Here is a 19,937-nt window from a genome sequence, read left to right as displayed (position 1 = left end):
AGGTCTGAGGAAATGTGCTGCACTAAAGTCTGCTTTTTACATCACATCGACTTTTAAGATACACCATCCACCAAGGATGCCATTGAGGAAAAAGGTTCGCTCTTCTTCAGCGTCAGGGAGATTACAAACCCAACATGTGGCCAGGTAATCTGCTATTTTGTTGCTCTCCTTGCTATCATTGTAAATCACATGTTTATGTTGAGTTTCACTCCTATTCAATAACCATTTTTAGTCAACCAAAGTCAAAGTCATGTTTATTTATATGGCACATTTCATACGACAGGCGTTGAATGTTCTTCAAAATAAAAAGCAAAAATCATGCATGACAAAACCATATAAGATAAGAAGATATTACAATAAAATGGCAATAACACAAGACGGTATTATTGTTATTATTATTATTATTAAAAAGGGAATAATAATAATACAGATTCGAAAATAAAAGTTTTGCCCATTAACCACACACTTTAAACTAAAAATTTTAACTTAAAGCTGGCAAAACAAAAAGATATGTTTTTAGTCTGCTTTTAAAAGAAGACACTGTTGTAGCTGACCTTAGTTCATGTGGTTAAGAATCCCAGAGAGTAGTACCATAATGACTCACAAGGGACAATGGGGCCATGGTCGAGGCCTTACCTGTTTCTCTGTCATGTTCAGGAAATGTTTACTGTTGTCATGGTGCTTGAGTTGCCACCTGTGGCAGCACTGAGCAGTTACCATGTTTTTAAACAGGAAGTCTGGTCACCTGGAATTTATAATCACATGCCAAAGATTAAATAGATGTATGTGCTGTTTTTTTGCTTACCCATAATAACAATGTACTGTAAGAACAGTGTGCACATTTAATCAAAATAACATCTCAATCCTCCAGCATCCTCTCTGGGCTGGGGAGTACAGGCGAGAGGAAGACAAACACTTCTGGGCCAGGTAGTCGAGGTGAGAAAGTCACAGATGACTTCTCAGCACCAGGACCAGTGGGCGTCAGCAAGGGCAGAAAAGAGCAGCCTGAATGGCTGGTTCGAGAGCTACTGAAACAGAACAGAAGAAGACACTCTGTCACACTTGGAGATCAGGCTCAAATCATGAGACGACAACACCACAGTATTGGCTCGACTCACAGACTTGGCAGCCTCAAGGTACAGTTTTCAAAACATCTATATGAAAGTGAAATCATCTGCATCTGAAAGGTTGCACGAAATATGGTTTTTTACAGTGCCATGATAAACGTTAGTCTCCACCACCAGAGTCTACTAGTTGCTGCTTTTACCCTCAAGGTGTCACTAGAGTGTTACAACACTTGCCAGCCTTTCCAGAGTGCTCAACTTCAGTTTAAGCATCTCGCCACCAGCAGAATGAATGTGAGGTAATGCCAAAAATGCCATTTTAAATCAACTTGATGGTCAATTTACTCACAGCCTGACAGCGCATCGGGCAGAACAATCTGTCCCAGAGCCCCGGATGGCCATGTTTCAGGCCAAAGTAAAACAAACATAGTTGCTGAGCCAACTACTTTAAAAGACCCCAGTAGATTCAAATTCAAGCTTTCAAGCAGACAGGAATGATGGAATGACGTAGGAGGCTGGTGCAAATGCACCGGCTGAAGTTTGTGGGTTTCAGTTGCAGATGTCAGTCACACTTGTGCTTAATGTAATGAGCAATGTGCCATAGTAGATTAGGCGGAACAGGCTCAGGAGTTCAAAGTTATGCAGCTCTAATAAAGGGATTTGGAAAGCAGTCGAGGTTATGCGAACACTTTCAGTGCTTCCATCACTCTGACTGATTAAACAATTATCTCTGCATTTCAGGAGATACCGTGGGGAAACCTCAACCCTAGTTACATCCTTGAGGAATTAGACTGTTTATCCCTGTTATTTATTAATGATGGATCAAAGAGTGTCATGGATCGAGGACCCGTTGCTAGGAAACCGTGGCAAATGAAGAGAGGCCATTAACACAGAGAGCACGGCCTGTCATCTGGCCTTGTACAAGCATTTCAGAGACATGTCATAGCCGGTGGTGGCCGTTAAAAATAGTCATTAATACTCAGAGGTGGAGCCCTAATCATGTGTGTTGATAATTACAGTGTTCAGTGTAAGATACACTGTTAATATCTCCTCTCTAACCTTGATTTGTATTTTTAGCCCTCAGACTTTATGAGCTGCCTGGTGAGTGGATTTGAGTGAACTGAAGAAAAAAAAAAGAAAGAGCATTTTTGCCAGTTAAACTGGTTTTATTGTGCACTATGCTCTTTTTCTTATAACATTCATAATCAACCTGCATGATAGATACTGGCTTATGTCATAGTATAATGCCACCATTGTTCCTCTCTCCAATAAGACTGATGAGACAATATCATTCGACAACCTCCAGAAACTGAAACTAGCATTTGAGGTACAGTGTAAACTGCATCTTTTAAAAACACAGTCTAGGTGTTCATTTCTTGAAGATTTGACTGTATTTTTCTTTGCAAAGGAATTCGAAACGGGTGGCTTGAGATCCATTGATGCGAAGAATTTTGGACGTATAGTGAAGAAGTGTTTGGGTTTGCCGAAGACAGTAAGACAGTGTGACATTTCTCCTTATGCCTTATTCTCTCTCACATTGCTTCCTCTCTGTGTTCTCAAAACTTTGCAATTAAGGACAAGCCTTTGCAATCGCCTGATTAATTTACAATAAGTGCCATTGTATTTTATTCTTTTGTTCTTTGAATTTCACAGAGCAATGCGCAGATTCAAGAGTTATTTAAGAAGATTGATTATTCAGGCCAAGGAAGGATTTCATGGGTGAGATGAAATCCATATTTGTTTCTTATAAAGCATGCAGCCTTTTTATTCAGTGTCCGGAGAATTGCCTTGCATGCTAACACCAGGAATCTGCAGTAAAAAACTTAGGCCACTATGAAATATGATGGATTATTTCAGCAACTGTAATTCAGTTTGGATTTGTGGAGCAAGTGTAACTGAACACAATGATTCGGGCTAAATCAGCTTTTCTAGAGCCAAGTCGACTGTACACTAACCCATTTGTCTTGTGCTGACTCAAAGGCAATGGTTTCCCAAGTAACAGCCTACATTGGTATTCACTCTTGAAGCTTGACTTAATTTCAAATATCCTTTCAGTGTGTTTTTTCTTTGACTGGATAGTTAGGCGATTTTTACAGCTTGTATGAAACAAAGAATTAATTTTACAATTGTAAAAGATGTAATTTCCACTCTGGGGGGGATATGTCTAATCTATATCTTTAATCTATATTCTTTATACTCAATATTCTCCTAAAAATATGCTATAATTGAACATCAGTCAAATATTGAATATTAGATAAGACAGTAAAAGATAATGCTCTATTTAGAAATATAAATAGATAAATATATTCAATATTTATAAAGTAAGAGGTCTCTATCAACAAAAAACGAAATGTGACTTTAAGTTATATCATTTATTAGATTACCATTAATTTGGAAAGCATGAGATGACACATCTCATAATTACAAGAAAATGTTGGAAATATATATCATCTTAACCTTTTTGTACCTGAAACCAAACCTACACCCTTGCTCATATAACCATGACAACAATTTAATGACTATGTGCAGGATAGAAGAAGACGAACATTAACACTAACACAAAGTAATGTGATGCAGGGTGAGTTCTGCACACACATGCTGCAGGAGTACAAAGCGAAGCAGGAAACTGCAAGACGCAGTAAGCAGGTGGCTTTCACTCTGCCAGCCACTATGACGGCGTTGTGTCACTGTCTTCCCATTGTCAACGTCCACTCCACCCATGATGGCTCCATGGTAACAGTGCGAGAAGACGGGGCTGTTTGCTACTGGAGCCCCGAAGTTAAACCACAGCAGACCAAACACATGTTTGTATGTTTTAACTTTTGTGCATTTACCTGAATACTTTAAGGACAAGTCTGGTGTCATTCTACATTTTTCTTATCATCAATAAATCCCATGAAAATACCAAAACCAACTGTCTTAGTTGTAGTTAGGGTTAGTATTTCAAGACTTCCTGACATTCCTTCCCTACTTCCCTGTCTGTGGCGCTCACAAATATATAGTTTCATTTAAAAAAAAAGGATCAGTAATTTCCTAGAACATCTGGGCGCTGTAGTTTTGAGCAAAAATCACTTAATCAGAAGTAAGTAGTGCATTTGTTGGGGACTATTTTTAGCGGCTGATTCATACACTCTGTGCTCTAGTGAGTATTTACAGCAGCAAGACGTGTATGTGACAACAGCTGAAAATAAATTACAGTGTCATGCTCATGATAATAAAGGAACATGTCACATGGTGCTCATTGATGTGTTTGTTGGGCTTATAGGACAACACTGGAGGTCTATTGGTGAGGGAAATTAATATAAATTAAGGATATGCAATACAGGCAACACTTAGTCGGATCAATTCATTGTCAGTTTGATTCTTTTCAGGGAAGTTGTTCAGTCATAATAATAATTACAAATACACAACATCACCAGACTTGTCCATTAGTATTGTCTATATGCATAGATGGTGTAAGGTGTTTGTGTTATTTTGTCACTCCTCTGAATGCATTGTAAGGACGAAATATCATGAACACACTATATTCAAGTCACAGCTGAATAAGAGTTGAAGTTGAGTCAGAGCTTCCCTGAGACAAATTCATCTTCAGGTCTGTTCTACTGGATTGCATCAAATTATACAGCTGCTGTTTTGTCTGCCACCTGTACTTATGTATTGAATTTCGTGAAGGTTTTTTAACACATTAATTTGTTCATATTTTTCAGAATGACGGACCTGCAAACAGGAAGTCTAAGTGGGCAAGTGATTCTACTCTGATGACAGAGTACAACAAGTTGATGATCGCAACGGGGTAATATGAGAAAGGGTTTAATGCAACTTAAAGACCAAATTATTTATTTAGTACATTGATTACTCTTGTTAACCTTAGGTTCCAGACTATTTATAGCTCTGTTTGGTGCGTGTCTTCTTTATCTTGCAGGGACAGAGAGATCCAACTTTATGAGCTTTCCACTCTGGAGCCTTATTGCCAGATCAGTGCACTTGACACAGTGCCTTTGACATTAGACTACGGGTGAGCAGCAATACTGCATGGTAACATATCTTCCAAATGTCACAATAAGTCCCAACACACATGATGGTTTGTGATTTTCCTCATAGCAACACTGGCCCCGATAAATGTTGCATTCTGTATGGAGACACTGAGGTAGGTCATTTTGTTCAGTCCTGATCCAATTCTCAAATTAAATCATTCATTATATCCCACGTGATTAATACTGGGAGAGGTTAATGTTTGTGTTTGTGTTACAGGGATGTGTGACTATCATTTTAATATCGTCAGTTGGAGATACCCTCAGGTAATTGTAATTAAAAGCTTTTCTAAAGACCTACTGCACATATTCACTCTTATTTCTATTGTTCAATGAACCATCATACACACTGTTATTCAGTATTATCTGAACAAATATTAGAGGAGGCCATAGCAAGGTATCATAAACACATTATAAAGGTATTTTTTGTTTCAAAAGTATACACAATTTCTTACAGTATAGTGATATCAGACAATTTCGAGCATCTCATATTACATTTATATATTCTGCCAGTTTCTCAAAGTCAGTGAAAACTGTTTGATTCTCTACACAGCCGGGTGACCAAAGGAAAGTCAGCTGAGCCTGAGGGAGACATCCACTATTAACAGCCAATCAGATTTGTGTACTGTCTTGTTTCCCTCCCAGATCATGTTCCCGTCTGATCAAAAGGAATTTGTTAGTGAAAAACAGAAACAAGAATATTTCCTATGAGTGAGATACATTTGCAGCACGTTTAATGATTGCTGAGCAACATTACACTGTGCTGATGAGTAAAAAAGTTTGGAACTCTCGACTGAGTAACGTCACAGCAGTTGTGGTACGAGTTTACGATAAATGCCACATGAGACTCAGAATGGCTTATCTAGATGCATAAAAATAAATCTTTGTGTTCATACAATGACAGAGCAGCTTTAAGTGAATTAGATGAAGATCATGATTTCCTTTTTTGAGTTTTTCTTTAAAGGTCATGACATTTTCATTCTGAATTGTGATACAGATTTGCATTGAATCAGACTTTCTCCCAACATAATGCAATTGTCATCTTTTCTTTATAATATTAGAATCTCTCGATTGTATCACAGAAATGTGAAATATTGAGCTTTGATATGCAGATATTTACAGCAGTGTAAAGAAATATATCGCCTTCAATCTCATTTAGGACTAAAATGTCTGGTTTCTAATTCAGTAAGAGTTATTTTTAGTTCTTTAGACAATTGCAAATGCTTCTCATTTTAACATTTTCCCAGGCTGTAAAAACCTTTGGGAAACTTTTTTGTGTCATACAGTACATATTAGCTGTTCCAGTGAGTCAGTGTTCAGTGATTCATTGATTGGTAGGTCATTGTATTGTGCCTGTACTGTGGGCAACACCATTTAAAAAGTTTTCTTTTGTGTTGCTCTTTCTTCAGTTAAATGTGGCACCGTGTTTCAGGATGAAAATTCAGCATGTTGTATTCTTTGCATGTCTCTTACAGTAGTGATCATGCAGTTATTGTTGTTCTGGTTATACTGGAACAGAGTGAGAGAGAAGCATTAGCACATCCACTTCAACGATGTGATGAAAAATTATACCTTTGCCTCCTATAGGTTCCCTGCCAATCAAAGAAATTATATGTTGTGTACTTACGTGAGGCTGTGCCTCAGAAAATGTGACCAGTTTCAGGCCTGCTTGTACATCTCAGTTTCTCTTTTTATAGATTATGGAATAAATTACCAAAGATTGAAAATATACCCAACATAGCGATTGACAATGCAGTGCTTTCTCCAAATGTGACATTTGTCAGATGGAAGGTTCATCAGGACTGGGTAACACAGGTGACATTTTACCTTTCCATGTGTATATACACTTTCCTTACAAAGAAATATACTTATGTTCAGCCAGGTGGAAACTGCAGAAGCTGTGTGCAACAACACATATTGTTCAATGGTGGAGTGGCATTTTACTTGCGTTATGAACAGATCCTGAAATAGAATGAGCAACTAACTCTTCTCTCTATATTTAGGCAAAATATTTTCAGAGTTTTCAAGCTGTTGTCTCCTCATCAAATGAAGAATCTTCGTCTGTCGTTATAGGTAATTTGTGTTTAGCGTATTCCTTCTTTTAAACTTTTTATTTGGCATATGTTCAGCTCCATCAGGATAAAAACAAACAGTCCAACACATGTCTGTTCTTATACATGCATATTCTCCTTGACCTTTCTGTGATTAAAGATCCAAATAAGAAATGATGGTAGAAAGCATTTAGTCCTGTCTCACACAATGTGCAGTAATTAAACTCGGTGTTGAACATTAGGTAGCCTGGTAGGAGAGCTGTGAGGGATGACTCATGATGACTCATCTGTCACAAATCCACCGATCAATGCCAGCATGTGTGTATATGTGTGACGTGTGTGTGTGTGTGTGTGTGTGTGTGTGTGTGTGTGTGTGCGTGATCGCCTATGTCCACTTGCCAGCTAGGTCATTTATTCTGATAATAACTTACTCTTGCTCCAAAAAGCATGTTTTGATCGATGCTCGTGGCCTTGTAATGAAATGCTTCTTTTTTTTTTCCTTCTTGAGGCTGTGTGCTGCCTTTAACAGACGCTGAGCAGCAGCTGAGTGAGATCAGAGAGGCCTGCTATGAAGGTAAGACCAAGAAGGTCCAACTGAGCTGGACTCCACAGCTACGGGCGTCATGTGACCAGACAATTTACACCATCCACAAAGGTGTCAAGACTTTCGACCTTTGTCAGAAGCACAGCTTGCTGGTCACTGGAGGCATGGACAGACTCATACGCATGTGGAACCCACATTTCTCTGGGTGAGGAACCAGAATTCAGTGGGCTTTCTTTAATTAAACAATTAAACATTAACTTAAAAAGCCACCTCCTCTGGTTCTGTTTTTCTTTTTAGGAAACCAACTGGTATTTTGAAAGGCCACTCTGCTCCCATCATCTACCTCTGCATCTCCTCAGAGGACAGTCAGATCTTCTCTGTCTCCATAGACAGCACTGTGAAAGTGATTCATGACTCATTTTTTATCTTCCACTTGTCATTAGTATGTTCTCAATGATCCCAATGAATACAGCAATCATTTTACTGTGTATGCATTAACCACTGCGGTCATTTCACCAGCAGCGGTGGAAAGTAACTAATTATTATTACTCAGTATGTAAGATTTTGAAACAATTGTACTATACTCGAGTTTTTCCATTTATTGCCACTTTTTACTTGTAGTCCATTACAATTCAGAAGGAAATATTGTACACTAAACTTATATGGCAATCATAGTTACTAGTTAAGTATAATTAACTACACAGCAGTACACATTAGCTCCACCTCAACCAGCTACAATGTTTAAGTTCTGTTTACGTACATTAATAATAATGATCTTGTAGTATACTATAACACTTATGAGGAGGAGCCAGTTTGCTTTAACTTTTGATATTTTAACTACATAATATTGCTCATATTTCTGTAAAAAAAAAAAAAAGAAGTACAATTTAAAATGCAGGACTTTTATTTGTAATGGAGTGTTTCTTTAGTGTGGTATTGCTTTTACTTATGCAAATTATGTGAATACTTCTTCCATCGCTGTTTACCTGCTCCCATTTCAGATCTGGGATATTCAAGATCAGTGTTGCCTGTTTACGGCAGACCCCAAAGCAAGCGGGATTCATGGTGACATATCTGCATGCTCGTACTCCTCTGCAATGAAATCTCTTTGCATTGCAGCAGACTGTATGGCTGTGCTCTCCCTGAAGATAAGGTTGGCTGTCATGCCTTTGTGCTTTATTCATCATAGAATCAAATAGTACTCTGAAGACATTTTGAAAATATTCCTCTACTGAACTAATTTAAGGATGATGGTTTGTGATTAAACACCCAGCTTTCACCCAAAAGATACAGAATTTAAGATTTAAGACTGCAGCTCCTTAATATTCATCTACTCATTTTGTTATCTTTTTCCTCTGCAAGGCCGCGGCTCCACAGACGTCTGACTGTTTCACATAATGAGCCTGTAATGTGCTGCAGCTACAGTGAGGAGTTTCGTCAAGTTGTCAGCTGCACTGAGGGATCTGTGAGTAAATCAGTACTTTACAGCATCACGGACACAGATGACCAACTTCACATTTCCACTGAAAAATGAATCCAGTCTATGTTAAAGCAGGAACATGACCATCAGATTTGTCTGATTTGACATATATCAGCCGTGCAATTAACTCAGAATGTTCCTGCTTTCAGGTGGTTAAAGTCTGGGATTTTGACACAGGGCGTCAGGTTTTTGAGTTTGGTGGCACACATGACCAGTCTGCCATCACATGCATGACTTTTGACCCTAACGGCAGGAGGTACAGAACATGAAGCAGCCTGTGAAATGTTTCACTTTTCATAAAATGCATGTAGCCACTACTTCATCACACTACAGTATGTTTTTGTGTTTGCAGACTCATCACTGGCGGAAGAGATGGTTGTTTAAAGATCTGGAACTTCAACAATGGTCAGTGCCTAAAGACGCTAAAGAAGGGTATGTATTGTACATTTTCATTACTCCCTCAAAACAAAAAGTATGAAATACTATGTTATCCAGTAATTGTGAAAAATAACTTTCAATCTTCCCTGTAGAGGGTGAATGTCACGAGGTGTGCGACTGCATCTTTCTGAAAGTTCACAGGAATTTGTGAGTAATGATGTATATGTGTATGTATATATGATGTGTAATGATGTGATATTTGGCAAGTAATCTTGGCTCAGTGTACATTTTAATCCATGTTGAGCTTTTGCAATTTACGTTTGAAGCTATGTGATGTCTGTCGGCCGGGACCGGAAGATTGACATTTACTCAGTGAGTACAAAAGAAAAAACACGAGTTGTAGGTATTATTTGTCAGTTGTGTTTCAGAAATCCCATTCCAATTATTTCTCCAATTCCTCCATCCCTCCAATGTATTGCATCCCATTTGCATTTGTTGTCATTGTTATTACCAGCTGAACTCCATTCTGAAAAAGCAAAAAGACTACTGATAGTTCATGCCACATATAGCCTGTTTTGAATTTCATCATAAAACCAGACAATTGAGAAAAACGTGGCCACATTTTTTGCTGCATGGCAGATGGCACTTCTTGTCATTGTGTGGTTAATAAGAATTTTAATGTGCTAATAGGATGTTTTAGCGGCTACTATTTTTAGGATTCAAACATGACAAAATGTATTACTATTGAGATGTAAAATGTCTCCTGTTTGCTGACTGTGCTCCTGTATTTTGTCAGGACACACCTGAGGACCTCCATCATGTCCAGAGGCCGCAGCCTTCGTGGCAGGATGATCTGGTGATTAATGAACAGAAAACTTGACAATAACCTTGTGAGAAGATGTTCAGGCAGACAAAAATAATGAGTAGTTCAATGGGCTCTGACTGAGAGTTTGTATTCCCCCTGTGATATTTATTTCAGGCCAACTAGATGACAGCGGTAGAAACATTGGATGGATTCAATCGTTATTCCTCCATTTCTAAAAAGCACAGCTTTCTGTGTTGAAAGTGACAAAAGGACAAATTGGGTCTTTTTGTTGTGAACTGAATGCATGATCAAAAACACACCAGGCAAGTGCAGAATGTGTACTAGCTATGTAGTTATTCAATTAGCAACTTATTTGTCTATTTATAACCGTCATGGCAAAAGCAGACAGTCTTTTAGTTTCTTCAGAATATTTTTATTTATAAAAACATTGAAAGGAATTCTGCATTTTCCGATGCTGAAAAGTAATGAAATATATTCACTTAAGCACAATTTTGTGGTGCCTCAGGTACTTTACTTGAGTGTTACTATTTTATGTCACTTTATACTTCTACCCCACTACATTTCAGAGACAAATGTTGTTGCTTTTTAAATTACATTTGTTGACAGCCATCGTTACAAGCTACCTGCAGAATCAGATTAAGATTTTAGACACAAAACCTAAAAATAGGATGCATTGTATACATTTAAGTACCCAGTGGTATATGAGATAGTTAAATTACCTCCACATCGACTGCAATACACCATTTAATTACAAACCCATCATTGTGCTCTGTATAGTAGAGGTGCTGTGCCTGTTCTGTCCATGCTCTGCCTCACTGGTGCACCTATAGGGCTGTGAAGATAAAGCCTCCCTGCTGGTTTTGTGTTCATATTACATGGACACATGGAGGACACAGTCTTTGGTCCTAAGAATTGTTTTTGCTGACTGGCTGGAAAGCTCAGAGAGAGATGGGTAACAAAGCCTCCCTGATCTCTGCCCTACTGTGCAGCATTGCCTGCAGAAAAAATTCTTAACTCAAGCAGCGAGTTACCCCATCTCTCTTTTATTCTTCGTCTTTCCTTGTTCCATTTTTCTCAGCTTTGGAAATTCCATATTCATATTTTGAAATGCTTTAGTTTCTTTTCATAAATGTGCCATCTTCCTGTGCCCATATTCTGTGTATACTAATTTATATAGTGTAATATGTAAGATTCATTGATTAAGTGTTCTCCCATACACATCATTGTTGATGTCCTCAGATCACATAGCTTTTCTTTGTGTCGAAGTCCCGGTGCAGCCCAGCTTTGACCTGTCAGTACCTGTAGTTTATGACAGGCTCTGCTCCAGAGCTGTCACTGAAATGTAAGGATGGTTTTATCATTGACTCGGTTCAGAACACAAGGTGTGCACCCAATGCCCTATGTGTTCCCACCACAGTGTCTCATAGGGTTATCTCAGTCTCAGTGAGTTTTTCTTGCACATGTTTTTGTGTGCACATAAGAATTATATCAGGATTAGTTTCAGAACTAAAGGGCAAATGATAATTGTGTATTCAAAAGGCTATACGGATATTTCAAGAAACATGATTCGATCCTCTTACCTTCCAACACCGCTGATGTTCTTTAGGGATTTCTAATTGTCATCATTGATCATTTTGGCAGTGTAGGTTTTATATTTGGTGGATATCTCATTGTTGGAAGAAACCACTCATTTAATTTGATTACTTAATCTTTAAATTACAATATTACCTAAAGGTAAAAACAGGCAAAATGTAATATTTCTTTCCTAAACAACTACAAGTCTATCAATAAACAAGACTCAGCAATCCTAGCAGCTCTGTGAGGTTGTGCTTTGAGCTAATGCTAACATGCTCACAATGACAATGCTGACATGCTGATGTTTAGTTGGTATAATGTTTACTATATTAACCATCTTAGTTTAGCATGTTAGCTTGCTAACATTTGCTAATTAGCAGTAAACACAAAGTACAGCTGAGGCAGATGGAAATGTCAGTAGCTTTGCAGGTATTTGCAAAGTGGAGAAATTCATATTTTGATCTGATGGTGGCGCTAAAGGAAAAGTCATCATTAGGTTTTATCATCTGAGCACCATGGATATCTGTACCAAATTTCATGGCAATCAATCAAACAGTTGTTAGGATATTTCACTAAAAACTAAATACCTTTTCCAAACACATTTCTCCTATATATGGGATACAATATAACACCCAGTACACTGCTTTAAAACCTCTAAATATTTAATAACCATTACAGATCAAGCGAAACCTCCCTTTATTATCAGGTAAAACAACCAAATGCAATAATTAATGCAGCCTCATGCTCTCAAAGTTGTATAATCAGTCCCCAGTAATATCACACAATGGGTTACAGTTCCTTTATCTGATTTTACCTGTATAATGTGGGCAGGCTACCTCTGACAGCAGGGCACAGTTCTCTCTCTACATGAGCTGTAGGAGGGAAAATTGATTCTCACCGATGCTGTATGATCCATTGGAGGAGGTGACACTGAGTCCACTTCCATCTCTTTCATTATAGCTGGTGGATACACTCACCCCCAAAGAGGCCCATTAACAGAGCAGAAAGATTGCATTACGGTGGCCAGTAAGAAAAGTGACCCCTTTGATTATCTACAGAGCCCTCGCTTGAAATTGTTTTTCATTAATGGCCTGCAGGAGGAAGATCAATGGGTTGTTCTATATATTTATACAGTATATTGGTCCCATTTCCTTATCCACTGAGTCTCTGGTTCATCGTGGAGTTTCCTGTTCCTCCAGATGCTCCTTGTTGTGTTGCATCTTATTAAACATTTAAAACATGGCCCAATTCAGCTAAATATTTCGCTTTGGCTCCGAATACAATTTACAGTAAGTTCACTCATCAGTTACTAAATCAAAAATGCCATCTGCTTTTCCTGATTTGTGTAGTTTCTTGTTGGCAGCATCGCTCCCTGTTGAGATCAGTGAGAAATAAGCACATAAAGAGAGAGATGAATCGCTTTGTATCAGCGTGAAGTACAGCGGCAGGAGTAATGTTTGGTTTGTCTGCTTCCTCAGGGTTTTGACGTCGAGTCAGTCGTTGATCCAAAATGTGTGATACACTTGGTCAGAGAACTGTAATCAAAATCAAGACTTCAGTGAAAACTCTTTGACATTCAACATCTTTCATCCACGATTCCTGTCAGCTGTTTAATGGGACGCCTTTGCTCTTCAGATAGTTTAAGTTGCCTCATAAATATGTTTTTCTTCTGGTACCTACAGTTGGATGTTTGAGCTTCACTGTGCAGAATGTTGCATGTGCAGAGTTTGACACTGGAAGGCTGTTTTCACATTCACACTGTTTCTCTGTGCTCATTGACGATCTGATTGTGATTTGTGACATCACAAATAGTATGGAAGCCAATTCTGGTCCAAACTTGTACAAGTTTGCTGTAAAAACTTACAAATACACTGAGAGGGAACTTTACATTGAAGTAAGAGACATCTTGTGTCCAGCAGGAACACTTCAGGAATGAACAAAATGTGCATATTCATAGATTCTTCTCTTTTAATGAGCTAGAAGGAGTAGATGCTTTTTTTAAAGGATTTTAAAGAGGAAATTATACTTTTTTTGCAGAAAAAAAACATATCAGACTCATCATTGTTCAAAGCAGACTATTTGTATATATGTTTTAATGCATGTCTGAAGGGGATCTTTAAGGATGGTTAACAGACTGGTGACCTTTAAGACGTTCACTTATTCTCTCCGGTGTGCCAATTCCTTGATCCATTCAAAATTGATATGGTTAAAGAAATGGTTCAACAAATAATCTTCTTTGCTTTCTTGCGAGCTTCTTGAAAGATAAATAAAAAGATTGATGCCACTCGTGTCTGTAAACTGAGAGATATAAGCTACCACCAACAGCCAGTTAGCTTAGCTTAGCATAACGACTGGAAAAAGGAGGAAACAGATAGCTCGACATTTTTACACTTCTGTTTTTGCACAGACAAGTTAATTAGTGAGGTGTAGAGGTGCTAGTGGGCAGTTGTTTCAGACAAATGAGTCAAGCTGTTTCACCCCTTTTCCAGTCTTTGTGCTAAGCTAAGCTATATTCTCATATTTAACGCACAGACATGAGAGTGGTATTTATCTTTTCATCTTTCTCTAGGCAAAATTTTCCCAAAATGTTCCCAAACACTTTTCATTGTATACGATCTGTACTATTAGTACCATGTCAGACTTTATCTGTTAGAAAATAATATTTGGTTTTAAAAGAAGAGAAACGTTGCACTATCTTTGCCAGTGCAAGAAATACTCTTTGAAGCATCGACACATTTCCACAGCATTGTTTTGCATTTATTTAGAGAGACTCACACTTTGTCTTTCCTCAGAAAAATGGCCATAAGGAGGACATCCTTTGCGCAGCGCAGTGTCCCCCGTCTCTCCTAGCCACCAGCAGCTATGATGGAGAGATTCTAGTGTGGAACGTGGTTTCTGGACGTATACAGTGTCGGTTTGTCAGCCCTCTTCTAGCTGAACACCAAAATGTGGAAGGTGATTTTGGAGCTTCAAAGTGAATGATGAATGTATTCAATAAAAACTCTGATGCGGGCAGAACATTGCACTTGTTTGACATTTGTTTCTGTTACACAGGACTGGATACAAGTGTTCCAAGCATAATTTTCCTGAAGTTACAGCAGTTTTCCCCGGCTACAGCTCTCCTGTCATCTGGGGCCATGGGTCAGTGTTATGAACAGCAATAATTACAGCGCATGATTGCTTCCACAATGTCTGTCAATGCACTGTTAATTATATATTAAAGGTTGTGTAAATCTCTGGAGGATGCTCAGTGGAGGAACATTTGTGGGCAGCTTCAAAGCTGTAAGATATTTAACTCCACAACATTTTTTGGTTTCACTTTTGGATATCAAGGGATACAACTAGCTTTACTTTTCTTTCTCTTACCTTCAAAATTGCTGATTAAACAGTAAGATCATTTGTGGTGCACTGTTTCTTTGCTTAGTTCTAGTTTTTGATCAACTAGCGGGTACTTTCCTTGCAGCTACGTAATGCAAAGTAGGGAACCTTAATATTGGGAGGTAGGTGAACATGGGGGCATGAAGCTGAAATAAAACACATGCCTTTGAAATCCTCCTAATGAAAGCAGAAATTGTCTTTTTAGGCTATGAAACATAAAGATGTTCATATTTTTTCACAAAAGATACACAACCCACCCCCTAAACATTTTTGCTTTGCTATTTTTAGGTGTTCTTAGTTTCATGTACTTTAATGTCTTTATGATTAGTTTCCACAGTTGGTTGCCAGGCACACTTTGTATTATATAATATATTTGATTATTTGAAGAGGACTATTATCTGGGGGAATATATTAAGTCTGTCTGCAGGGAAGGTAACATTTAGTCACCACAGGGGAGTTTGGTGTTAGCATTTGATTCTCTCTCTTTTACTCAGTTAATTTCAGGGAAAGAGACGCATTGCCAAATAATGAATATGAACAGTAGGTGATATGTCGGTGCAAAGATTGAGAAGTACTCTTGAGAATTTCAATTAATTTTTATTTCCATTTTGCAGTCTAGATTCCAACAAAAGATCACAAGACTGGCTAAAACAGACAACGACATGTTGCTGTACGCTGCTGACCAAATTGGTTACATCTACATTTACAACATGGAGAAATTTTCCCCTGGGCACAAATCACCGAGAGGTTAGCTGCATTTTTTTTTCTTGTCATTGACTTTGATTAAACGCACAGTGAAAATATGAAGAGGAACATGCTAAATCACATTAGTGAGAGTGTTTATGTTTTTCAGCTGAAAACTTCTGGCGTGCCCACACCAGCAGAATTACTGGGTATGTAAAATACACAACATGCGTTATCATGGTCAGTCACAAATTCATCTTGTCTCAAGTTAAAAATTATCGTGAAACTGCAGTCAAACAGCAATTAGACTTTGGGTTGTGTCTTTAACTTTTAGCTAGATGTATACTTAAAAGTCCTTGTGGGTGCATCCTTAGTGGAACCAATCATTCTCAGTCTGGGGTGTCGGTGGCAGCAGAAATGGCGTAACTTCCTTCTGGTGCAATATACAAACAAAGTGTAGAAGAGACTGTGTGTGGGAAGGTCTTAAACAGACGATCAGTATAGGTGAGATGCTGCCCGGGGTGCATCTGCCATCAGACATACCAACAGAGTGGATGATTTAGAGTGTTCTGCCAGAAATGCCTTCTCCCATTTCATCTCATGTCTCTTTATTCTGGTCCAGCCTGCAGATTGTTGACGTTGATCAAGTGGTGCTTACCTCATCCACTGACTGCACTGTGCGCCTTTGGAGTGCACATGGAGAATTCATAGGTGGGTGTCATTTTGCATCTGTCAATCCCCTCTTTCTAGGCATTATTAATGTTCATGCAAATAACATTAATCTTGAGCATGGTGCAGTGCTTAAGGTGGAAATGCTGTTATTTATGAGCATGTTCATTTCAGTGTGACAGTACACATGGCTGGATTAACCCTCTAGGGGGCCCTGGGAGTAAGAATTAGCTGTTGGGCCCCTGAGGTCTCCCCTTCAACACCCTGTGCATTGTGTATGTGCCCTGTCACCTTCAAGTACCCATCAAGAACAATACACCCAGAAAACTACATGGCAGCTTAATTATATTTTGCCTAGAGAGGCGGTAAACAACCAGTACTCCTACGCTACAATATTACCTGGCTCTAAGTTTACAGTGTGTCAATTTTATTTATTAATAACACAAATTTATTTAGGAATATGCACCATGTAAGCTCAATGTTACCTAAATAAATAAATATCTTAAAACTAGATGTTGCGTCAGGCCATTCAGTCAGATAGATATGTTATGGGGCCATAACATTTTGGTCAAAATTGTGATTTTTCTCAGTGCAATGATCTTCAGTTTTGCCCACAGAGAGAAAGTAGACAGAAAAAAATTAAAAGAGATATAGTAAAGTAAAACTCACATCTGTCTTGATATTTTTGCACACCTTTTTGAAAAGAAGTATATATAAATATATAAAAGCAATAATGTGGGGGGGGGGGGGGAGCAAAAATAAAGCAGCTATTTAAACTGATTTCTAATACTTAGGAAATAAAGAGTCAGTATTTCTGTGGGTCTGTGGGAGATGTGCTGCACAATAGGGCACTGCTGCAGAGAAATGATTTCAAATAGATTCAGACATTGTGACATTTTAAGAAGCCACAGTTTTGACTGTGTCATATTCCTTCAGCACCATGCCATACAATTTGGAAAACATTAAATTGGAGAATTTCTGTCTTTATCCACAGGGACCTTTGGGCAGCCTGAAAGCTGGAGTGTCCACATCTCCTCCTCCTGGAAGCATCCTGCTGTCCCCTATGAGGTTCTGATTGATCCTCTGAGTATGCCAGATCATGAAATTCTGAATGTAAAAACATGTCTTTCTGATGCCATCATTCGTGACAAGACTGAGGCTCATAGAGGGGAACTAAAGGTGAGCCGCATTACTTCACAAATGATTATCTGAGCTGTGTATGGTGTGTTTCTCTCACTGTCTCTTCCCCCTCCAAATGTTGAACTGAGCTGAACTTTGTGTGCTCTTCTTGCGGCATAATTGCAGTCAGAGACGCGCAGCAAGCTGAGACTTCCTCCAACATCCATCAGTGACACAGACATTGAGGAAGATTAAAAGCACGTTTTACCCAGAGGAACACAAGAGCGGGTGAGTTATAACCATTACAACAGCAAAGACTACTGTACATATGCAATGCAAGTCTTACACCAGACTCAGCTTAAAAAGTGACAGATTTATATTTGGAGTGAGTGTGTCTTCTTTTGCATTTCAGGCTCTGTCATGAAATTGTCAGGCTCACTAACAAGCTATCGAACCACTGCGCTCTGAAAGGCTTTGATACTGTGGAGCCACCAAACACTAGTGAAAGACCTGACCTCTCCCTCGCTGCTATTGATCCTTTCATAAGCAGCACTGAGGAACTGGAGTCAACTGAATAAGATGAAACTGTATTGATCACAATTGGGAAACTGGGTCATTGCAGCATCCAATACCATAAAGACAAAGCAAGGAAAAATGTAATGAATGAAATGAAATAACAGTGAGAAGTAGGGTTATATGTAGTTATACCCAATTGGTTTTTTCAACATTCATTAATCCAACTTAGATCAGGATCAAGAGAACCAGGATCTACAGCTGTTCATGTTTAAAAAGGAGCGGAGCAACCTGCTTTCCACCAAATTGCTCTTAATTGCATTTTGAAACACACAACTGTCCAGGTCTTAGTGCTGCTATGAAGTGAAGTAAAACGGGGTTGGGAACTTGTTACCATTAGACTAGAGCAGTAATGAAAACTTTGACATTTATGACTTCAGACTGTGAGGGAGAGAACATTTTCCTCAGTGTTCCTGAGACTTAAACAGACTTAAATAGAATTTAGTGAGCGGTTTTCTACATAAACACACTGATGTGTAAAGCAATAGAGGGGAATTGCTCATATATATTCTTTATTATAACCAGGCCAAATATTTAAACTGAGCATGTAATTATTATACAGATACTGAACTTTAGTCCTTCATCCTTAAAGCAGCTATATCCAGTATTTTTATATTAACAATGAATCTCATGACTTCTTGTATGTGAAATGGGTCGCTCCTCTCAGCTCTATGGACTTTTATAACATCTTCAAGCTCATCGTTTTGGTTCACTCTCGTCACTTTCATAGTGTTGTTTTTCAGTGAAAAAGCTTTGAAAACCCACTGTACACTACCTGATCAGCTCCAAACAGCAGACAGACACAGACATAGTAAACATGGTGGAGCAGTTAGCAGTTAAAAAGCCAGATATTTTAACCTCAGAAGTTGGTGGAGGCCAAAAATAGAGTTAAAAGGTGAGTGAATATTGGATTTAATATTGGATTATCAGGTGGACACAAACATGACTCCATATAAAAGCTTATGTTGCTCCGTTACTGCTGGATTTGTAAACAGGCAACTGTTTACTAACATGTAGCCATATCAAGTTAAAGGTGATAATATGCCTGTGTTGTGTTTACATCTTGTCTCAGTTGCGCCCTAGTGGCCAAAAAAAATCCGTAAATGCTGGTTTAAATGTAGGAAAAACGTTTTTTCCTTTCATTTTGGAAGAATGCATGGCTGAGATAAAGAGAATTTAACATCACTGAGCCAGCTGTCAAAACCTGATTCTGAAAAAATGATTGAATTAGAGAATACATAAAACATATCACATCCTTTCAGTGAAAATGGCTCTAGTTCACATAATACATTTCTTTATCTTCGAGATATGATGTATTACCCGTGTAATAAATGTATTGGTTATGATCTTATCTAGGGGCCCTGGCATGCAATGTATTATTAATAAAAACCTGCACACTTTCAAATTTGTCAACCTTATATTTTATAAACGATCATGTTTAACATAACAGTTTATGTAATGCACTTGTTTTAGCTGTTCTCTTCCTGCTTTATGCCTTTCAAGGATTTGACAAAGTGAGATATCGATCTGACTCTCATGGTAAGACCATATACCATATGCTAAAT

General features: G+C 38.3%; 1 protein-coding gene across 1 annotated transcript; it reads left to right on the top strand.

The window, feature by feature from the left end:
* The first annotated feature begins 76 nt into the window (after positions 1-76).
* Positions 77-18,054, top strand: wdr95 (WD40 repeat domain 95). Its single transcript, XM_070906538.1, has 29 exons — positions 77-144; positions 872-1,136; positions 2,338-2,391; positions 2,473-2,556; positions 2,718-2,783; positions 3,642-3,872; positions 4,772-4,857; positions 4,987-5,079; positions 5,166-5,211; positions 5,316-5,362; positions 6,793-6,910; positions 7,099-7,168; positions 7,655-7,895; positions 7,988-8,093; positions 8,692-8,843; positions 9,053-9,155; positions 9,320-9,426; positions 9,523-9,602; positions 9,701-9,755; positions 9,875-9,920; positions 10,345-10,404; positions 14,742-14,904; positions 15,004-15,090; positions 15,173-15,231; positions 15,942-16,074; positions 16,181-16,220; positions 16,634-16,722; positions 17,675-17,859; positions 17,986-18,054. The coding sequence occupies exons 1-29, from the start codon at positions 77-79 to the stop codon at positions 18,052-18,054; spliced, it is 3,003 nt and encodes a 1,000-aa protein (XP_070762639.1).
* The last annotated feature ends 1,883 nt before the right edge of the window (positions 18,055-19,937 follow it).

This window comes from Enoplosus armatus, chromosome 5 (assembly GCF_043641665.1).
Source record: "Enoplosus armatus isolate fEnoArm2 chromosome 5, fEnoArm2.hap1, whole genome shotgun sequence".
Lineage (NCBI taxonomy): Eukaryota > Metazoa > Chordata > Actinopteri > Centrarchiformes > Enoplosidae > Enoplosus > Enoplosus armatus.
Note: the sequence above shows the minus strand (reverse complement) of the source record. Positions and strands in the feature narration are given on the sequence as shown.

Coding starts and splice junctions, on each gene's coding strand:
- wdr95 (XM_070906538.1), top strand. CDS start 77: ATGCCATTGAGGAAAAAGGTTCGCTCTTCTTCAGCGTCAGGGAGATTA. Junction 7,896..7,987: donor TGGAACCCACATTTCTCTGG/GTGAGGAACCAG, acceptor TTTTCTTTTTAG/GAAACCAACTGGTATTTTGA. Junction 15,091..15,172: donor CCTGTCATCTGGGGCCATGG/GTCAGTGTTATG, acceptor TATATATTAAAG/GTTGTGTAAATCTCTGGAGG.